Below are 22,333 nucleotides of genomic sequence, written 5' to 3'. Positions count from 1 at the left end.
CTGCTCGTAACCCTCTAGTCTAAATGACTTAAGAAGCATTCATGACTGTAGGGGAGGCTGGTAGCCTAGAGATGTTTTTGTGAGGTATCAGCATGTTAGGGCTAAATTCACTTGCTCTCCATTATGAATTTTATTGTTTTTACTTTAGTAGGGGGAGGAGAGTGGGTGTGAGATGTGTGTGTGTAAGAGAGAGAGAGAGAGAAAGAGAGAGAGAGAGCAGAATGGAGGGAGGCGCAGAGAGACCCCTCCCTCAGCTCCTGTGCTGCAGCCATCAGAAAAGACGGCTCTGACGATGGACAATTACCCAACATGCTTCACTCCACACAAAGACAGGAGAGGTGTGACCAATCAGAAGCAAGCTTTATCCACACCTTTTTTTATACTCTCCTTCAGCACTGCTCACTGGCACACACACACAGACAGACAGATAGACAGACAGACACACACACGTTTGCTCGATCCTCTCCTCTATCTCTCTCACACACACACACACAAGCTAGTAGGTGGCCTGCTGAATTCGTTGTTATGGCAACGCATCCCAGTTGCTCTCTCTTGTTCCTCAGATGTGTGCTACTCCAGGATTTCTCTCTCTCTCTCTCTCTCTCTCTCTCTCTCTGTCTCTCTCTCCAGCACCCACCCTCCTGTTCTTCCTGTCTCCATTCCTGCTCTTGTGCTACACACTCAATATTGTTAGTGAAAAATTGAGGAGAGTACGTTGACTGCAAGACTAAGCAAAACCTGCTCAACCACAAAGGCCATTTAGGTAAATAACCCCTATAATATGTACATACACATCCTGTCTTACTGTTGGAGTAGTATATTAACATGGAGTAGAGTATATAGATTTTATAAGAATACACATAAACACATTCAAGTTTAAAAAAAGAAGATTCTTTTTTAGCACAACTGTTTTCAATAATGATAATTATAATAAATGTTTCTTGAGCAACATATTAGAATGATTTCTGAAGGATCATGTGACACTGAAGACTGCAGTAACGATGCTGAAAAATCTGCTTTGTCATCAGAGAAATAAATGACATTTTAAAATATATTCAAACAGTAAACACTTATTTGAAATTGTAATAATATTTTGTAATATTACTGTTTTAACTGTTTTGCTGCTCTAGTGAAAAAGATTTATAATCTTACTGACCTCATTTATATGTTGTGTAATAGTAAAAATCTGACCATGTTTAAATCCATTCCATATATTTTCGCTTTGAATAGCAGAAATTGCAGAAAAAGTCAGTTGATTCCATCTGTGCCTGCTTGGTCATCATCAATAGTCATGGGAAACAGACAGCTATGACATTTATGATCACAAACAGTACTATGAATAGAACAAACAAACAGCCCGTCCTGCAAAGGAACTTGCGCTTTATACAAAACAGCATTAAACCTAATGTTCTGTTTGGGCTCCGAGAGACTCAAACATGGTTTAAAAAGCACAACAAAAAAAAACATACTTAACATCATAGTATCAGGATGCTACTTTATAACTTATGTTGATCTATACAAAGTATTTAAACTAGATCCCAAAATAGACCCCATATATAAAACATGAATAAACACTATCATATATATATATATATATATATATATATATATATATATATATATATATATATATATATATATCATTATATAGCACTATAATGAATAAAAGCATTATTTGCATAGCCCTACACCAGTGGGATTTGTCTGGGACACCAAACAAATAAAAACAAAGTAAACCTTTATTATTTCTGAAAAATAGACTTAAATAGTGTTACATTATTCACACTAAAATACATCAAGTCTCTGTGCAATCCGGCTTGTGTTGCTGCAAGCACATAAGGTCGGTGACGTCATCCCACTGGTGTAAGGATTTGACAGGAAGGTGGAAGAAAGAGAGAGAGAGTGAAGATGAGGTCAAGAGATGAGAGATAATGTACCTCAATGTATCACAGCTAAAAGTGTTTAAGAATGTAGCATGTGCTGCAAACATTTAACAATAGTCAATGAAAATAGCAAAACACTTCACTGTCTGAAATGTGTTACGCAAAGTCATTTATAGTTATAGTTATAGTTAATTTAATATGGACTGATGTGGCTGGGGAAAAGATCAAGTGCATTTTATACTAAAAAAGGGGTAGATATATTTTTCATGCTTTGTCAATCAATGTTTCAGGATATGTCTTTAACTAAAAGCTGCCCTCCAATTCACAGGGACCCTACACAGTGTTCACTACACAAATGTATATAATAGATCTATGTCAATTTATAGAAAATATGATGTCATTGTCATATTAATGGTGGGTGATATGATATGACCAAAATCTTATATTACGATAGGAGTAATGTTATATATATAATATATAATATAATCCTCAATAGTTATTTCTGCTTTAAATAAAAGTTCTGATATTCAAAAAATATATATGCCTACCATTGAAATTTCATAATTCTTATCACCATTTTCATTTAAAAAGAACAATACTAACCTAAATAAACCCAAGCTTACAGAAGACAAGCAAACAGTAATAAAGAAAGAGCAAAGAAAACAAACTACTAAACAGAACAAAGACTCGAATCCATTCAGCCGATTTTCTTATGTTTTAGAAGAATATCAGTAACCAGACAGTTTCTGGTCTCATTGACTTCCATAGTATATTTTTTTTTCTACCATGGAAGTCAATGAGACCAGAAACTCTCTGGTTACCGATATACTTCTAAATATCAGAAAATCGGCTGAATGGATTCGAAAATATTAAAACTCAACTATTTAACTCTGAGGGACTTGAGCCTTTTTGCAAAAAAGTATCCCTAGATAAATGACTCTGTAAAATCACCTGTTTTAGAACCACAATGCTCAAAAAATGCATGCAAATAAGCGTTCGTGAACACGCACCACAGCAATGTCAAATGAGCATAATTACAATAGAAACGGTAGTCCAAAATATCTACCGGTTGACAAATTTCACCGTTTAATCGTGTAGCAGTATATATAATGAGAGATTGTTGTGAAACCACACTTGAGGTGAATCAAGATGACTAAAAGTGTTAGAGCCGCAACACATTTTAGCGCATGATCTAGGTAAACTTCCCTCTCCACTTCACGTGAAATGATTTACCTATGTGAATGTATTCCCAATGCCATTTGCAGTGCTCATCACTTTGAAAATATACTCTTCCAACAATCTGGAACCACACTTAAAATGTCTGAATATCCTGTGAAGTCCACTTAGCAGTGCACTGTTGGGCAATTGATTTCAATACAGATCTGGAATATAAACAATATAAACAATAATAAGAATCCTTTTGTCAACCATTCTGTTCCTCACTATGGGCCGGAAAATATTAATAAAATAATAAAATAAAATAAAAAGGCCAGCTGTACTTTACAACAAATGGGGGAAAAGAAACTTTATAAAAATATGTATCTTCTGTGAGAGATGTCACCATCATAACCTTATAAGACTTAGGTAGAAGTTTGACTGAGGCAACACTAGGTGGAGGCAGGAATCCAAAATGTCCAATACCAATGGAGGGGGGAAAAAGAGAGCAGCAAAATGTTTTCTAACATAAATGTATTTTGTAATCTCATAACTTTCAATCTTCTAAGTTTGTCACTCTGTCTTGAATATTCCACACATTTTGAATATCAAACAAATGTTATCCAAATCCATCTGCAGCCTGAATTACTGTATTATTAGAACCAACGTTGGATAATAAAGCAAATTTTCTTGCCTAATGGGCTCTATGCACGGCGGTATTTCCGGTGAAGGTGTAAGGATGCTCGATAACTTCCGCCGATCCTAGAGTCCAATGCAATACCGAGAATTTATATTGAATTTTATACTCCATGGTTATACTAAAGAAACGTTAGTCACAAAAACAGATAAAACAGACACCCCTCGTTGTGTTTATGCTTCTTAATAAACATAACTATATATAAAATTACATCTAAACGTATGTAAGTTCCGTTTCAAAGATGGGAGGACAGTCAATTTTGAAGACTTTGCCATAATCCCGCTTTCCTCGGTTTTCCTCCGCTTTAATCTCCACAACCGGAAATGGACGAGCATCCTTGCATCAAATGCGGAACTTATGCGTGCATATAGCCCATTGATACCTGAAAATGCTCAGTCCATTCAGGGGTACTACCACACCACTGAGAGAAGATGGAGGTTTGGTCACCTGACCAATCTCCTTGGTGATGATGTAAACATATCACATTGAGTGAGAGCAAGTGAATGAGGTTCAGTGGGGCACAGATTTGATTACCTATTTGATATGTAAACATGCTTGTATTCTTGTATATTTTAAAGTTTGATTATTTTATGATCATTTTGATAATGTTTGATTCATGAATGGCAAAAATGCTCATTTAAAAGTAAGGTTAATCTTTTTTCTAAATTTAATAGTGCAGAAACTTGTTATGAAACCTCAAGATTCCATAGAAGACGAGATGTATCCATGCAAGAGTGGAAAAGGGATAAAACTTTCAACGACCGACAATGACGAATTGAAAATATGATTTCTGTTTATCAAAACAAATAATGCAACAATACATCACTATTCCATGATTATAAGATTGTCGCTCAACAACCCAAGTACAGCTTGTACTTTGTTAGCACCAGTGGTGGACGAAGTACACATACCATGTACTTGAGTAAAAGTAAAGATACTCAAGGTAAAATATCTGCCTTTAAACATCCACTTGAGTAAAAGTACAAAAGTATTTCTATGGCATCGCTGTCAAGGAGTAATTAGCTGGTGAAGTAATTCTGCGTGTGATCTGGAGACCCACCTGATGGAACTAAAGCGTGCTCAACATAGAACCAAGCTACATCAGCGCAGATTTCAACACGCACAGTCACAAATATATCCACACCCAGACTCAGCATTCACATGTCCTTACTGCAGCAGGACATGTGGCTCTCGGATTGGGCTTCATAGCCACCTTCAATGGCACCGCCGTCAGCAGCGGTTGCACCAACACTCCAACAATGCATCCTAGAAGTGACGTCATCTTCGAAATCGATGGACAGCATAAGAAGCTGGTGAAGTGGATTTACTTATTGTAGAGTTAACAAAAGTTATCATGAGCATTGTAAGGTTTATCATAAGTATTGTAATGCAGATGCCTTAACAAATGTTGACCGGGATTGTTTTTATATATATATATGGACACACACACACATACACACACTCACATTATATATATATATATATATATATATATATATATTCTATATTCTATGTTATGAGAGCAGCCAATTTCCCTCCAAAATTAGACACAAAAACGTATTAATGAAGTGTTTCTGCTAGGCTACTCCCAGGAAAAAAAAAATGTTTAAAAAATGTGCTATCTTTCCCACTTACAATCATTGTCAACGCGATTTGTTTGGAACTATTGAGAGCTACACGAATAACGTGACCGCGCGGCAGCGAGATCACTGTCACAACCATCTATGTTCGGAACTCTCATATTTAACGGCTCTGGTTCGCGCTTAGTAGATACATAGATATACCGCCAAGGCAAATTCAAAACAAAGCGCGTGCGCTGTACTGTGATTGGTGGCTCGTTTGACCAGTTACGTTTTTATCCACTCATAAATAAAAAGGAACGACTGATTTTGAAAATGTAGTAGAGTAAAAAGTAAGATATTTGACTTTGAAATGTAGTGGAGTTAAAGTAAAAGTCTCCCAAAATTTAAATACCTGAGTAAAGTACAGTAACAAATTACATTTACTTTGTTACTGTCCACCACTGGTTAGCCCTACATCTTAAAAAAGTACAAAGAACCAGAAAGAAAGAGAGAGAGAGCCTACCTAAATCCTCACAGCTGCCCACTGAACGAGAGTTGACCTCATTTTTTTTGTGGGAGAGGACACAAAAGATCTGTCTCCATGACAACAAACCAGAAAAAAAAAGTGTTTGCTTGTACACACCAAATGTGGCCAGCACTGGAGCCCTATTGTATAGGCCATGCTTTCCACTTGTGCTGTGGCGCTGTTCACTCTGGGAAGGCCTGCAATACTTGAGGCATAGATCAAGGGCCAAGTGCAAATCAAATGGCTGAAACTGCAAATCACTATATTTTTCTCAATCCCTTCAGGTGAATGTGTGTACAAACTTTCCATTAACATTCCACATGAACATTATAAACTTTCCATTAACATTCTACATTACAAAAGATGGGGAACCATATATTAAAATGGCTTTACATACTACAAGTCTAAAAATAAGCCACTCATTTCTATACATCAATCAGTATAGTATGACAGTCACCCTCTCCCACACATTCACCATGCCCACGAATTACATCACATCCCATATGGCAGCCCAGCAGCTTCGAACTAGTTCAACTCCACCCATAAGACACACATCCACACACGCACTCTCTCTCTCTTACTGATAGTAATAGGTAGGCTATGGATTAGGGTCACCAGACTGACTGGCAGGACTAAAACAGGTGGACAGACTTAAGCCTTGTTTATGTGTAGCCACGTCAGAATGCACCACAAATGCATGTAAATATACTGTAGCAAAGCACACCTCAGTGATGCCGAAAATATCTTGGTTAAATCCACAGTATATAAATAGACATATAAACTATCACTTTAAATTCATATATAGAATATATGAGTGGATTGGGCCATGTGACACAGCTGGCAGTCAAAAAAGCAAAGCAGGACACTTGTTAGAGGTTGCTAGAACGATGTCATTATTTAGTAGGCAAATTTCCACAACCTCTTTTTTAAAATGAACAGTTTAGCCATTTTTAGACCGAATTGAATCTGAATAGCTTAATAGGATCCTAGGCCAAGTTAAGTTTCAAAAAGATGGGAATATTGAGGTCTCATTTAGTAACTGAATCAGATTTGTGAAACTCCAGACTAAACTGTACACAATATTTTTTTTAAATTTATGGTAAAAAAAGGCAGATTTGGTTGCCAATAATTTACCATTAAATATATGGTGATAATGTTGGGATGGATATGTGACCTATACTATACCTATACCAATAAGCATGAACTAAATAATAGAAAATATAACACAAAACATCTGTACATTACCAAAAAACTAAAATGTATTTATAGAAAATATAATCAAATGTGATGTGTCAGACAGGGAATTCTGGTAATGTCCTTTAACTATTTTTCCAGTGTATAAATCTACACAGTATTTTCACTGTTTACTTGCAAAAGTCAAACATTAATTAACAGTGTTTGACATTAGATTTACATAAAATGCTATGTTTACAGTTTTTCACAATATATGGTAAGGTAACTTACAGGTAACCAATTGAAAGCTTTTCTCTTCCAGTAAAAAATTAATTTGTACACTGTACTGAGCAGAATGTCAGACCCACCCTCTGTGTCAAATTATGCTACATTTGAAAGAAATTCAGTATGTAGCATACTGTGTATGCAAAGCATGTTTTTGTTCTGTAAACATGGATTTTCAACATACAACAGAAAAATCAATATCAAAAAAATCATTTTCAGCTTTAAAGAAAATGCTGGGCATCCACTAATAGTTTGTTCATGTTGTTAGCACAGTAGCAATATTTCAAACAACAACAAAAGAGTTCTCCTGAGCTACTCTTCTACATTCTAATTCTCATTTACACTTTCTAAACCACCGACGGTGGGTCTTGGCGTTACATGTGTATAGGCTGAATACTTTTTATTCATCATTACACCAATGGATACAGTCAGATGATGCGAAGCAGAGATATTGTGAGTGCTAGGCCAGCAGGGTTAATGTGCTGCTGCTGCTGCAGCTAGCCTAGCCTAGCACTGCCTCAGTTGAGAGTATACAGACTGTATAGGCCACTACAATCCACTGCATTGACACACTTTCATTCTGCAAATCTGCGTAATGCGTCAAGCACCGTATGAAATTTATATAAGAAGGATTTTATATTTAGAACATTAGATTTAAATATCGACTTCAATAAAACATGCTAGTAAATATGGATGTGAAATCTTGGACCAAAATATTGGTGTATTAGCAGCCAAGGTCACCACAAGAGCTAAAATCAATGGCAGTCTATTGTGCTATTGACTGGTCTAGCTAGCTTGTGCCAAAACAGAGTTCCGCCCCCTGAACAACCCACATTTACACTCAGATTATCTGATATCGAAAAACAACTATACATGTAGTAGACCATGTAAACATCATTTTGGATATCTGTTAATGTTTACATTTAGGCCTAAATTGACTGTTTTTAACGCTGAATTATAATGAAAAAAGCATTTATTATTTATTAAGCTTTTTCAAATATTACCTTCCATGCATTATAGCCGTTTATAATTGTAAAAGGTCAGCAGTTTTAAAGATAAAAGTAATCATTTCTGAAAAGAAAGAATCGATTCTGAACTGCTGAAATGATTTGTCAGCAATTCCAGTCTCACTTTCTGTTACGTACTTACGAAAAGTGTAATAAATTTACATAATGCCAGCGTATGGTCATTGGCTGCACACAAACAACGTCTACTTTGACCCGGCCTCAGAAAGTAAAGTTCGGTTCGTTTTTGAATTGTGTCGAGAACATGCTGTTTTCTGTGCTGCGAATCCACTGTGCAAACACTTTAAACGGACGAGGACTCACGCTTGAATTGGTTCTGACAAACTGTTACTCGCTGCAGTCTATTTAAAACGTTTAATTAATCTGAATGAATTATTTTTTTAAACGCTTTGAATGATGAATGATTCAATGATTCAATGAATCATTTACAATTACTTCACTTGTTTCATTACTGGATGATTACTGGATTTACATTTTTGAACGAATCTTTTAAATGAATGATTCAATGACAAATACATTTTTTAACGGTCACTTTTAACGGTTTATTGATATAATTGATACAATTGTTATTTGAAGCATCACGTTACTTTCAAAAGGGGATTTGCTATTTTTATCGTTTCGGTAGACATCAGTGTTTATTTCCAAACTATATAAACCAGTTTCTCTGTGATAATATGAATGATTGTAACAAAAATAATGAAAGTGTTTGCTTGAAAAGACTCTCTGGTGCAGCGGCAGTACAAAAGCAGATTTCAAGGCTCCGTTGTGAGTTTAAAAAACAGGTGAATCGTTGTCATTTAGAAATGAGATTGCATAGTTTTTGAATCAAGATTGCAATCCATTAACGATTAATCGTTCAGCTCTACTCCGGAGCTAAAATTCCAAAACCAGTTGTATACAGTAGACCAATCACAACAGACTGGGCAGTCTGACCAATCAGAGCAGTAGGCTCGTTAAAAAAAGGAGGGGTTTCGAGAGACTGAATCTTCAAACGAACTGGTTTCACACTCTTAAAGAAATAAGGTATTTTACCTTGCGATGTATATTATGAGAAAATTGCATGGTTTTTTGTACCTTTTATAGTTGTACTATAGGTCAAGGAGACCTCAAAATAAGCAACCTAATAGCTTAATAAGGGCACTTTAATAAACCTGCTTAAAAGTCAATCACCTTCAATTTCATTACAAAATAAATGCAAACATAAAACATTATTCATTTTAGAAACGTTGTGCAAAAGTCTCTATGGAAATTCCCCTATCATACAGCCACATAAAAAAGGACATATAAAACCTCTGATCCTGATTCTGAGATATCTGTCTCTGAGGCATATGCTGTGGCACTGGATTCCAAATTTAGCCATGGAAAGAGTAGCCCTTGCCAAAAGCAGGTCTGGGGATGGAGTAGCAGAAATCGTAAAGTAACTGAGAAAGTTAAAGGAGAACTCCGGCGCAAAATGAACCTTTGGTCTAATAAAACATTGGTACCTAGTCAACCGTTCTCTGAGATTTGTTTTCATGATAATCGAATGTAAAGAGTTTTATCTCTAAAAACTGTTTAGCGTATAATGCTAGTAGTACTGGGGGCATTTACTAAGTAAAAAGAAATCACTAGTTTATACCACTAACAAGGCTCAAAATAGCCCCACACTAACACAGTAACATAATGAGGGTCCATACATGCAAAACGAAGCATTTCGAAGCAACAGAGAACTTTGTAAGTGTACAGACCGTTTAATAAGAAGATACTTTATAAAGACAGTTCACTTTGTGTATACAGACAGAAGCCATCTTGGAAAACAGTCACGACAAGTCAAACCACGAATGTCGTGCTGAGTGAGCTGAACTGTATTAAGTTCAGGGAACTTCTGAACTGTATGAACGGCGTTCGGTGATCGACCTATCAAGACTATTTTCTAAGATGGCTGCAAAATTCAACTGCAAAATTCAAAGACTTGTCATGTGAGGATTGAAGGATTCAACATAAAATGTTGGTGCATAACATTAGCAGCGTCAAGCAATGTCTGCTAAATTTGATTTATATTGCAGAGACACTGTATGTGGGCAAGTGTACATGTGCAAACACACCCAATTGGATAGCAATCAGATTGATCACAAAACACAAAGTGACTAAGTATACAGTAAATACGCTGTGCAGTTAATAAAGAACTCAAGCAATTCAATGTCTTTCACAATAATCCTGAATAGTAAATAAAATACTTTTCTAGAAACTACTCTAAAAGAGCGATAAAGAGATAAAAAAAAAAACAGAAACAAAAAGAACAGTAAATGACCAGGGGGTTTTAACAGAAAAAAGAGAAGCTTTTGCTGGAATAAAACATGGTTACATAAAGTTTTGCACAGCAATTAAGAAATAATTAATTTGACTTATCAAAAATTGGGTCTACTGTAGTGGAAGACCACAAGTGAAAATACTTCTATTTACATTTTATTTTTCTTCTAATTTAAGGTTCTCATGAAAGAGATTTTTTTTACCATCTTCCCCATTATGACGTATATCCAAAATGGGATATTTATTTTGTCCTTCGGGAATTGAGTGGACCATTGGAGCGAGGTCGTTTGCTATTGCTGCGATGTCCCTTGTGTCCGGGAACACTTAAGAGAAGAGATGGGGTACGTTTTTTGATAAAAGATTGAGATGGCACATTATTAAAAAATAAAAAATGAATAAATATGTGTACAGATAAATATTTTATAATAAACACTGCAATATTACATAAAAAATAATTGTCAATTTTGATTGACAACTTTGTAAATAAAAAATATAGTAAAAAAACATAATTTGTATGAAAATTATATATCATCATCATTTATATAGCACTTTTCAAAGCAGCTTTACAGAGATTTTAAGGTAACAGAGATTGGTTTGGTATTATAGAGGTTCTTGAATAATGTTATTTTCCAGCTAAAGTTAGTTTTGATTGATTCACTTCCATTGAAATGATAATTTGTTATTAAATTAGGGGCCACTGGTAAGATGACACCGTTCTCTCTAAACAGAATAGAATAGTTTGATGAAACTGGACAAACCTAAGCGTGCTCAACCACAGTTTTTCATTTTCTCATTCTCTATGGAGACCAAAAAGTTGGCTTACGACCCAATGAATCTATCTACAGCAATGGGAACACATAGCTCTCTTACACAAACTTTGAGCTTCATCCTATGATAGAAGAATCTTTTAATTTCTCAAGTCAATTTTGTCCCTGATTCTCAACAATGTATAGTGGTCCGGTGTAACTGAAAAGTGAGGGAGTGGATAGAGACGAGTCGAGTACTCATGGTGGTCCCTTCAGACTAGGCCCAGACTCTCTGCTGACCCACTTTCATCTTAAGACAAGAACAGTCTCACTCCATAGCCAACACTACTACAAGCACATTCACTGAATAAGGAGGTGATGAAGATACAGTGATACTATATGCACAGCCCTCCATGTTACTGTAAGGATTTATTTAGTAACCTTCAGGCCTGGCACAAAATGGAGACTGGCGTTCTTTACGAAAAGGTCAAATATCGCTATATAGGACAGACTAGAAACAAACACTTCTTCAAATGGGGGTCAATGCAGAATCTTCACTGCATGCAGTATGTTAGCTTGCAGTCCTATTTCCGTGGCCCAATCGCTCACCATCCCTCCCTCTCTCATGCTCTCATTCTCTTCTCAATCATCCCATGCAAATCCTGCATACAGTCCCACTAGTGATGTCAGCATCTGGGATGTCCAGAACTGGGGTGGATATTTTTAGCCTGGTGCAATAAGTGATAGTATGTGTAGAAGAGAGAGAGAGAGAGAGAGAGAGAGAGAGAGAGAGAGAGAGAGAGAGAGAAAGAAAATGGAACGACAGAGCAAATCTGTGTTGTGAGGAAATAATGAGATGGTCTATATTAAAATAGGTGTGCGTGTGTGCGTGTGTCAGAACAGGGAAAGCAAAAGGCACTATATGAGGACATGCACAGCACGCACATGCACGCGTGTGTGTGTGTCATTATTAATGCAAAAGATCCCAAAGGCTTAACTGAGTTCCTCATAGTGGCTGGATGATTTCTACAAATCTATCAGCTGACTGGAGGCGGAGACCAACGATTTATTCAAGCAGAGCCTCTTCTATCTCTCTCTCACATTACTACAGAGGCCAGGCTATTACTGCACCAGCATGGCCTCGTTCCTCTCCCACGCCTAAATCAGGGACTCTGTCACAGCTGGGTCGGTGCGTACGTGCGAGCGTGTGTAGTTACTTTGTGCCACTAAGTACGGTTCAGTGAAAAACAGGCAAGCAAGATGAAACCATTAGTCAACAAATCATCCCTGACACTATTTACTTTCTTAAAGCACGTTCTTATTCATTTATAGGAGCAAGTTAAGCAAAATAGAAAAAATTGGATTGACTTTGCAATATTTTATCTAGGGCTGGAATCAATTACATCGATATATAAATTAGTGGAAATGCGTCGATTTGTCGTGCTGCTTATGTTCCCCAATGATGAAAATCAGTCCTTATTAAAAAAAAAAACATTGAGTCCAATCTAAAGTGTTGAAATTTTTTAAACATATATTTTGTGCTTAATACGGCTGCGCTTTATAGTACGGGGTGTGCAAGGCTGCAAGACACGAGACTAAATCTCTTACACCTGGTTACAATTTAACTAACATTTAGCACTTAACGCTGTTGTTGGTTATTTAAAATATCTAATGGATGAACTCGCGCCTCGATTGCACTCATTTATCTACCGGTATGTGCTGTCAATCGAGGTAAAACATCATGGTTTTATGGACACCGCCATGTTTTATACTATCGCTCTGGGGTGTGTTTCCCGTACAACGATGTAACTCGCTACTTGGAGAAATCAACTAGCTAGTCGCGACTGTTTCCCGAAACCCATTGACGCAAGTACCGTTCAACCACGTTGGTTTCGCATGTGGTGGAGTAATTTTAATTAAACTGTTTGAGATCCAATTAATGCTAGATTTGTTAATATAAATTACAGACATGTCGTCTGAAGACTATTTCTAAATGTTCTCAGTTGTTTTGCTTTATTACCAGACTCAACATTTGGCTCGTTCTTACATAGTAGAGCACATTCGCACATGAGCACTCTTCAAAATCAGTACTTTAAATCTTTTGACAAACTAAAAGACGTAAATTCCATTTGTATGTATGCTGAATAAAAGGCACTGATTTTACTGAATGTCAGCTTGCTTATTTTGCTCAAGATATGGATTTATTACTTCCAAATGTCATGCAATATAGAAACGATGCCTCTAACCACAGGTCGAGAGCTGTCGTTCAAACCACACAACTTTGCGATGCTTTTTCCGAATGTTCGTTGGAACGATGGTTTCGGGAAACACCGACTCGTTGAACTATGCTGATAACGACGGAACTTGTAACCATAGTTGGCTAACGATGCTTTCGGGAAACGCACCCATGGTTAGTAGTTGGTTAGAATGTAGTTATGACTTCAGCTGTTTGATCTTTAATCTCCTAAATGAACAAAACAGTTCAGGATTCATTAGCAATCGCTCCTGTCAATCCTAAAAAGTGACAGTGAATGCAGCCATAAACACCTTTCCTATGCCTTATCTTTTGGGATAAAAATTATGGGTAAAAGTTTGTCCGTTTACATTAGGTAAAAGTTCGTCTGTAGATTAGTTATGGTTATTATTTATTCGGTAAATTAACAAAAGGATTATTCAACTATTGTTAGTTCCAGATCTATTTTTATCAAAACTCTATATAGACTTTTCTTTTTTCTGCTTACATCGCCTGGAAACACAAACACAAGGAAACACACACATGGAAACACAAAAGTTTCCACAGACACATAGAGAACAATGAGATTCAAAAGCTTGGGGAAAATCAAGTGATTTCTGGAAGAAAATGTCTCATGGTTTCCACAAAAAAATACTCAATTAAAAAAAACAAAACGTACTTATTTTTTATAGAACTTATACTGTAAATTGATTATAATGCATAGCATCATTATATCAGTATTCGTCAAATGTTTAAATAATTAAAGGCAGGTAAATTTAGGACTATAATAAGAACACAGCTCATAGTATGCAGCTGGTCTCATTGTAAAAAGGGGTGGTAAGCACAGTAAGCTAACTTTAGTAAGAACCATGAGGTTAGTCAAGGATTTATATTAGTCTGTACTAGTCTGTATACAGTGATTACCCTGCACTGACAAGTAAACGTAACACAGTTGTATAGACTATATTGACAGTTACTGTAGTTGGGCACACTGAAAAACTAGTTGGTAAAATTATGCTCTCCTGAAAAGGCAGCAAATGTGATTTTGCTGCACTTATCCATGTATGCTGAAGTTTTCTGTATTTTTATACAACATTTTTTCAGACAAATTATTATTACAGGAGCAGATTATCGATTAATACAGACTTATTTTTGCATGGTTCCCTGTACGGTTCTCTAAACACTTTTATAGTGTCAGAAGTTTGCATCACAAAACCAGCTTCAAATGTATGGCATTTCTAAAGTAGTAAACTTGCTGAGTAGCTCGCCTGGTACAACACTGTACTTGCAATGTGGAGTACAAGTCCTTTGAAACATGAGTTAGGATAAAAGAACATGGCACGTTTGCTATTGTTAACACTATCCGTTTAGAGCAGGGTTTATAGGGGGTAGGTTATTTTCAAATGTAATAGAGCATTAAACATTTAGCACCACTCACTGCACATTTAACTCTTTCCCCAACAGCATTTATTTTTTTAAAGTTGCCAGCCACCGCCATTGTTTTTGATCATTTTCACAAAAAAATGTCATGGCCCTCAGAATTTTTTGTGATATGAATATCTGAACATCCAATATAATCAAACGAAAGAACAGGGACTGCTTTAAAAAAATATTTTAGTCTAGTATTTTTCAAGTATTCAAGTATTTTTTTAACAACACTTGAATGTGGGTTCATACCTTTTTTTTAAAAACATAAAAAAAGCTGAGAAAATCATTTTTTTTTGTCAGACTACAACGTACAGCAAAGCTTTTCATCGCTCGTTTCTGCTTCTTTTTTTGCCCTTTTTTGTTTGTTTTGATTTGTAGATTCTCTAGTCAATCAGAAGTTGCGTACTCCATATAATAGTGAAAACAAAGTAGGAAATTTCCATCAATGGTGAAGAAAGAGCTAATTTCCGAACTAACGCGAAATGTACAACCACCAACATAATTAAAAATTTCCAGATTCACAGTAAACTGTTTTATATCAAACTGAACATTCTTTCACAGAACATTACTTTCAAACATTTAAAAGTGTTGCAAATTGTGCAAGCAACATATAATTTGGCCAAAAAAAGTTGCCTCAGGCGTGTTTTTGCATTGAGCCTGGGTTGTAAATGTCTGTTTTTGATGTAAAACTATTATGTCACTTGACAGCCATAGTGATGGAAAAGTGCAGCTCAAAAATTCTCTTAAACATCTCCTTTTGTGTTCTGTGGTGGAAAAAAAACACAAGAAATTATGTAAATTATGATCATTTTTATTTATTTTTTAGGTGAACTTTCCCTTTAAAGAAGAAAGGGACAGATGGCTAAATGTCAGCCTCTAAATCACTTAACTGTAAAGGAATTGCCACGTTAAAAAAGTGAGACCTGGAAAAAAAACGTGATAATCTAGGTGTAGAAATTTGTATCTGCAGACAGTACAGACAATTTAAACCACATCTGGTGAACACTAGTCTGCTGCGTGGCACTTTCCATGGAGTATAAAATAGGGTCCAGAATGATGAATAATAATAATAAAAATAATTCATTACATTTATATAGTGCTTTTGTCGGCACTCAAAGCATTTTACATAGAAGGGGAAATCTCCTCAACAACCACTAGAAGTGAAGTGAAGAATACTTTGTCAACAAATGGTCATAAAACCTACATAAAATAATGATTGTCAGTCTCAGAAGGTCAAATTACAATTGTATTATTTTATGTACGTGTATTATGTATGTGTATTTTATATGGGATTTCTATTTTTCAACCCTGTTACCAAAGATTGGGACAACAGCAGTATAAAACAAAACCATATACGTATAAAGCAATAAACATTAAAAAACCTCAAAATTAAATCCCTACAGCTAAAAGGCTAATAATGGTGCCTATATTAAGATACCACTCAGTAAAGTGGTTTAGGATGAATTAATTTTCCAATACCTAAAGAAACAATATTTATTTAAACGTTATTCTCACAAAAGTTTTAATAACAGGATTGAATTTATGGCTGCTGTGAATACAATTTGTGTTAATGTGCTTGTCTTCATGTCATGCTGTAGAAAATGGTGAATAAAATGAGTTAAATTTTAAAAGATTAAACTGAACTTCAATTAAACCGATTATGTAAAATAATGACAGTTGTATGCTAAATTGTTGGATACAGTCAAGAAGGTCAAGACCGCTGGGGTGGAACAAGCTTAATCTAACATTATTACATAATATTTTATCAAAATATCTAATAACTCTTTCATCCAAACATGGAATATGTGCCTAAAATGGTTACATAAACATAATGGGACACCAAAATATATCCTAGTTGTGAGTTTTGCCTAGTGCGCTTAAAGCTAAGATAACTTTATGAAAAGATTTCCACAGCCTCTTTGCTAACTCACACTTCATAAACACAACACACACGCATGGCTAAACAAACATACAAGAATATAAAAATTGCTTTTGACATATCTGTTTCAGCACCAACTTCAGTGGAAACTTTCTTTACCTCAACTATAGATCAATTGGTTAATAATTGAGATGTGTCATCTTCCCATTTCGCAACTGAGCTCCTCTACAGGTCTGACCAGCTCTCCAGCTCAATATTACGGACAATAACAGAAGACTCACAACCAAAATGGAGAAAAGCAACCATGAATCCTTTGGCATTATCACAATCTCTCTCGTTACACTCGTACAACAGGAGAACCAGCTGCCAGAACAGTTATTCATGATGCTACAAACTTAATACTCTAAAACCCTTGTTGGGACCAAAATGGAGGATGCATGCTTGATTCATCCTTTTCTTTCCTCAAGTTGTTGTGATTGCTTCACCTCTAGACTGCTTAAAAAGCTCCCGTCAATCGGCACATCAAATACAGAAACCTTACATGCCCGGCGGTTAAACAAGATACATTGATGATGGAGAACGGCAGGTTGCTAATGCGCTAGGCTAACAAACATTTATGGCAGGATTCCTCAAATCCAGCCCTGGAGTGCCACTGCCCTGCTGAGTTTAGATCCAATCCTACTCAAAGACACCTGAGCAAGCTAGTCAAGGTCTTCGGAGTTACTGGAAAATTACAGGTAGGTAAGTTTGCGTTTGATCAGGGTTTGAGCTAACTCTGCAGGGCAGTGGCCCTTCAGCACCGGATTTCAGAAACCCTGATTTACAACCTCTGGTCCAAGGTGAATCAGAGGTCCTGGGGGACCCACCTGGTGTCATGTAGCCCCTCGGAGAAGGGGAGATGTGGGTCGAAGGAGGGGGCGGTGGAAAGTGCTTATGGTGGTGGTAGTCCTTCTCACTGCGAGTGCGGATGCGCTCTAAGGCCCGCTCCGATAGATCAGAGCTGGGCCAGGCCCGCCTGAAGTTGGTGCTGCGGGTCTTCTTCATGCCGGCAGGTTACCCGTGGCGGGGAGAAGGGGGGGGTGGGGGGAGGGGGTGAGGGAGAGAGGGTAAGGGGAGGGAGGGGTGGGGAGTAACCTGAGGTTCAGTCCCTCCCCCACATTGGCAGGGGACACCCCAGTCCAGGTATCAGGCCAGAGTCATGGTAAGGGCGCTCTCGCACATGCACCCGTGCGTACGCATATACACACATACGCGCACGTACGCACGCGAACAGGGGGTGACACGTGGCGGCGCAGGCAGGCGTGCTCAGTGGTTGGAGGTGGGTGTGGGAGCGCTGGGATGGGCTGTCCTCTGAGGCATCACCCTTGGCTGGAACAAATCCCGCCGACCCCCTGCCAAACATCCGGATTCGTGTGCCACGAAGGGCACATTACATCGCCAGGCACTGCGGGGATGGGAGAAGAGGGGGACGGCGGGGTGGGACAAGAAGGAAAGCGTGAAGCAGCGCAAAGACAATTCCGGACAATGCGTGTGTACCAAACACACATATGAGTTTAAGCAAGGTGCATCACGATGAAAGGATGGAGTGATGAAGGAAGATAGAGGAGGGAGGGAAGATAGGGTATAGTGAAGGAAGGGAGGGAGCGAGAAAGAGAGAGGGAGAGAGAGAGAGAGAGAGAGAGAGAGAGAGAGAGAGAGAGAGGGGCCTGCCTGTCCAACAATAGCCCAATTCAGCACGACGGCGGCAGCCCCTCGGACAAGTCCGCTGAAAAACAAAAGGCCTGCCTTGAAAAGAGAAAACGCAAAGGGGGAGGGAAAAAAAGAAGGAAGGCGAGAACGGCCTCTGAGGTGACCTCGAAGCTTTGGTGATCTCAGTCCGCAGACAAGCCCTTGTCAGCCTCCCTCGTCTCCAGCTCTGCAACTAGCCTCCGTCGAAAACGACGACACGCGCGAGGGAAGGCAGAAAAACCACGACGAGGGGGAAGGTGGAAAAAATGGAAACTGCAGATGCGGAAGAATGGTCCTCCTCTTTTGTTCCGTAATTCCACAGTGAAGGAGGACGGCGGCTGCGAGGCTACATGCTCGTTCACGCGACTACATCTTGTCTCCGAGGCTCCCTCCTCTTTCAATGCTGCTGCCGTCCCCGCTGCTGCTAACACTGCTGCTGCCAGCACCTTATGAAAGGGGTGTGTGTGTGTGAGAGTGTATGTGTGAGTGAGGGGGGTGGCAGGAGAGCAGCAGAGCAAGCGATCGAGTGTGTGAGCGCACGGCAGAGGCTCTACGTGAGCGTGCGTGTTTCGAGTGCGATTGAGAGCGAGTTAGCGTGGATGGGAAAGAAAGAAGGGGAGAAAAGGAAATAATAGCAGGGTTCATATTAAAGAATGGAAAACACATGCAGATCATAGCAGGTGTCCTAGTATAACACGTTACATAAAAATTTTTAAAACAAGTGCGCATCTTCTCCATCTTCCCCACGACCTGCTTTAGTTTTATGCTAATTGTACGAGAGTATTTGTTCTGTTCGAAAATCGTTATAAAACAGAGAAATGTGTCAAACTGAATAAACAAAGAATTGTAAAACTCATCCACTACTTCCATCAGGGCACAATTGTATTTATTTAGACATTGTAATGACTTTAAAGAGATACTGGATCCATAATTTTAAATCATTTACTTTCCCTAATGCCATATGACTTTGTTCTTCTATGGAACAGAGAATTTTAGAAAATGATCTCTCTCTCTCTTGGAGTCAATTTATTGCAAATGGATGGGTCCCTCAAAGCTGAAGCTTCAAACCAATCAAAATGATCACAATGATAACCCATGCGACCACAGTTGATGAGTCAATGTGTTCTGAGGCAAAACGACAGGTGTGGGAGAAAAATACTAATATTTTCAACGTTAATATTATAAACAATAATTTCCTGCCAACTGTCATACGTGTGCGCTTGATGCAATTATCATGAAGCATGATGTGAAAATCACTCAAAAGTCCTGAGAGTTGGCCAGAAGGTTTACAGTGTAAAAAGTTACAAATATTAGTATTACTCTTATACAAACCAACAACTGTGGTCATTTAGATATTGTTTTTGAAGAGTCAACCCGTTCACTTGTCTTGCATTATATGGATTGGATGGAATATTTTTCTATCGTTCTTCTGTTTGGGTTCCACAGAAGAACGAAAGTCATATTCACCTGGGACTGCATGAGGGTGAATAAATGATGAGATTTTTAATTTGGGGTTGGTGTATCCCTTTAAATGCACAATAGCTGGATAGAGCTGGATAAACAAATGCCTTTAAAGAACATAATTTGTGAATCATTATTCAAATGCATCACACTTAATATAAAATATGCTTGAAATCATGAAATATCACATAAGATGAAGACTCCAGTTGTCTCAGTAGTATAATAATAAAAGGTAACACTTTTTTTTACACAGTATCCGTGTTACATGTTACATGGACTCACTATAGTAATAACAGTAAACTATACATAATTACAAACAACTAGCCTCAAACCAAACCCTATAGTAAGTATAGCAATTAATATTACTCAATACTTGTGTAATTATACTAACAAGGATACCTTGAAAGAAAATGTAATCCCAAACAAATTAGTTTGCATATGGTGGGTCATCTCATAGAGATCCCATGACCAGAAAAACAACTCCCTTTATCTTGGTAACCCTCTATTATTGGTCACTTTCGCTCTATATATACATTAATCATAGCTGACAGTGAATATTGCATTTCTACAATGGTATAACCACAAACAAAACATACCTGTTAAGATGCACTTAAGTAACTTGGTATTTTTGACAAACCTAGTATATCCCAATAATAATTGAACTTGAATGCAGGGGACTCATGATAGCAGCAGGGGATGCATGTATGGGAGATGTCGTTTTGTGTTGATTTAAATCAAGAGGAGGAGGAGGTTAGAGGCCAACTAAGCATGACAAAACACCAATGCCTTCCCTTCAAGCTGCTCCCACCCCCTCTGCAATTAAAATGAGAGAGAATGTGACCACCGCACAAAACTTCGTGCAAGAAGGCGTTACGGAGGCTAAAGGCTAACAACAAGCAAGAGGGGGTGTGACACAACATGCTGTGAACATGACCTCTGTGAGTCAGCATTAGAAGTTGGAGGGACTCATTTTACAGTAATTTACAGTAGAAAGTTATCCTATCTCTTCTTCTTTTTAATCAAATGTAAGCTCTGAACCTATGCCTCCCCAGTTTCAGATTATTAACTCTTCATATGGTTTTGTTCTAGTCATGTATTTATACCTACCAGATGTAAATGTCGCAAACACAACATTTGTGCTTTCTTGTAGTAATAATGGTAGCACTTTATTTGACCTTCCAGTTCCCCATGTACATACTATGGACATATTATAATAACTGTGTAATAACTAGCTACTAACCCTGAACATACCCTAAAACATATACTGAACCCATGTAGATACCTTATATTACCCAGTTCTTACTTAGGTACGGTAAGTGTGTGTGTGTACTGTAAATAAAGTGAAACTGTAACAATGTATCTAGCAAGAGCACAACTGCAGGATATCACAATAAAATCCACAATAGCTGATACATTTATGCTGCTAAAACTGAAATTTCTAAACTTCAGAAAATAATGGCTACAAATACACACCTACAAACACGCTACATACACATATTAAAGTGTGGATAATGTCTAATGTTTCTAATCAGTGATATTTGGATTTGATCATTTTACAATGAGTATAATCCTCCTAACATACCATCTAGTGGTACAATAGTGCTACTCTTAATCTCAGTTCAATACATGACTCAGAAGAACAGGAAAATTGCCTCTATCTTCTATTATATAAACACATGACAAGTATTACTAGTCACACTGACTATTTATTTTTTTGTACACTTCTGTTCAAACATTTAGGGACAGTAAGATTTTTATTTATGTTTTAAAAGATTTCTCTAATGTTCACTAAATTATGCAGTTTTTTTTCTTTTTGTATTGTAAAATATCATTACAATTTAAATTTTCTGTTTTAAAATGCAATGTATTCCTATGATGAAAAGCTACTCCAGTCTTCAGGGTCACATGATCATTCCGAGATCATTTTAATATGCTGATTTGCTTCTCAAGAAACATTAATCATTATTACCAACTTTAAAAAAAAGTTTTCTTAAATTTCTTAAATATCACTAATGCCAAAAGTAAACGTTTTTTTAAAATAATAAAGTACTAGCAGCTTTAGTATTAATATTTAGTGTTAGTGTGAGTATGTGTGAGCAATGCAATTCAATGTCAAAAAAACAAGTAAAATAGTAAATCTACTAAATAGTAAACAGTCCTCTTCCCTTATGGACTGAGGCCCTTCAGCAGGTTCAGCTCAGGTACATTTGAGGATGAAGGCCTTGTGCTAACCTCTTCCTCACACCGTCAGCTGAATCAGCTG

General features: G+C 37.3%; 1 protein-coding gene across 2 annotated transcripts in view; it reads right to left on the bottom strand.

Annotated features, from left to right (window-relative positions):
- stox2a (storkhead box 2a) overlaps positions 1 to 22,333 on the bottom strand; it is a 56,142-nt gene that overhangs the window by 11,353 nt on the left and 22,456 nt on the right. Inside the window, exon 1 of one of the 2 annotated variants that reach the window (XM_039690654.2) lies at positions 17,748 to 17,990. The exons of the other annotated variant lie outside the window; for it this stretch is intronic. Coding sequence (XP_039546588.2) covers positions 17,748 to 17,925 — 178 coding nt within the window. The 5' untranslated portion in view covers positions 17,926 to 17,990. Of the gene's footprint in view, positions 1 to 17,747; positions 17,991 to 22,333 lie in introns of those variants that run through there. 2 annotated transcript variants of the gene reach the window in all.

Source organism: Pimephales promelas, chromosome 6, assembly GCF_988280905.1.
Source record: "Pimephales promelas chromosome 6, fPimPro1.hap1.1, whole genome shotgun sequence".
Taxonomy (NCBI): Eukaryota; Metazoa; Chordata; class Actinopteri; order Cypriniformes; family Leuciscidae; genus Pimephales; species Pimephales promelas.
The sequence above is the reverse complement of the archived record's forward strand: the minus strand, read 5'-3'. Positions and strand labels throughout refer to the sequence as shown.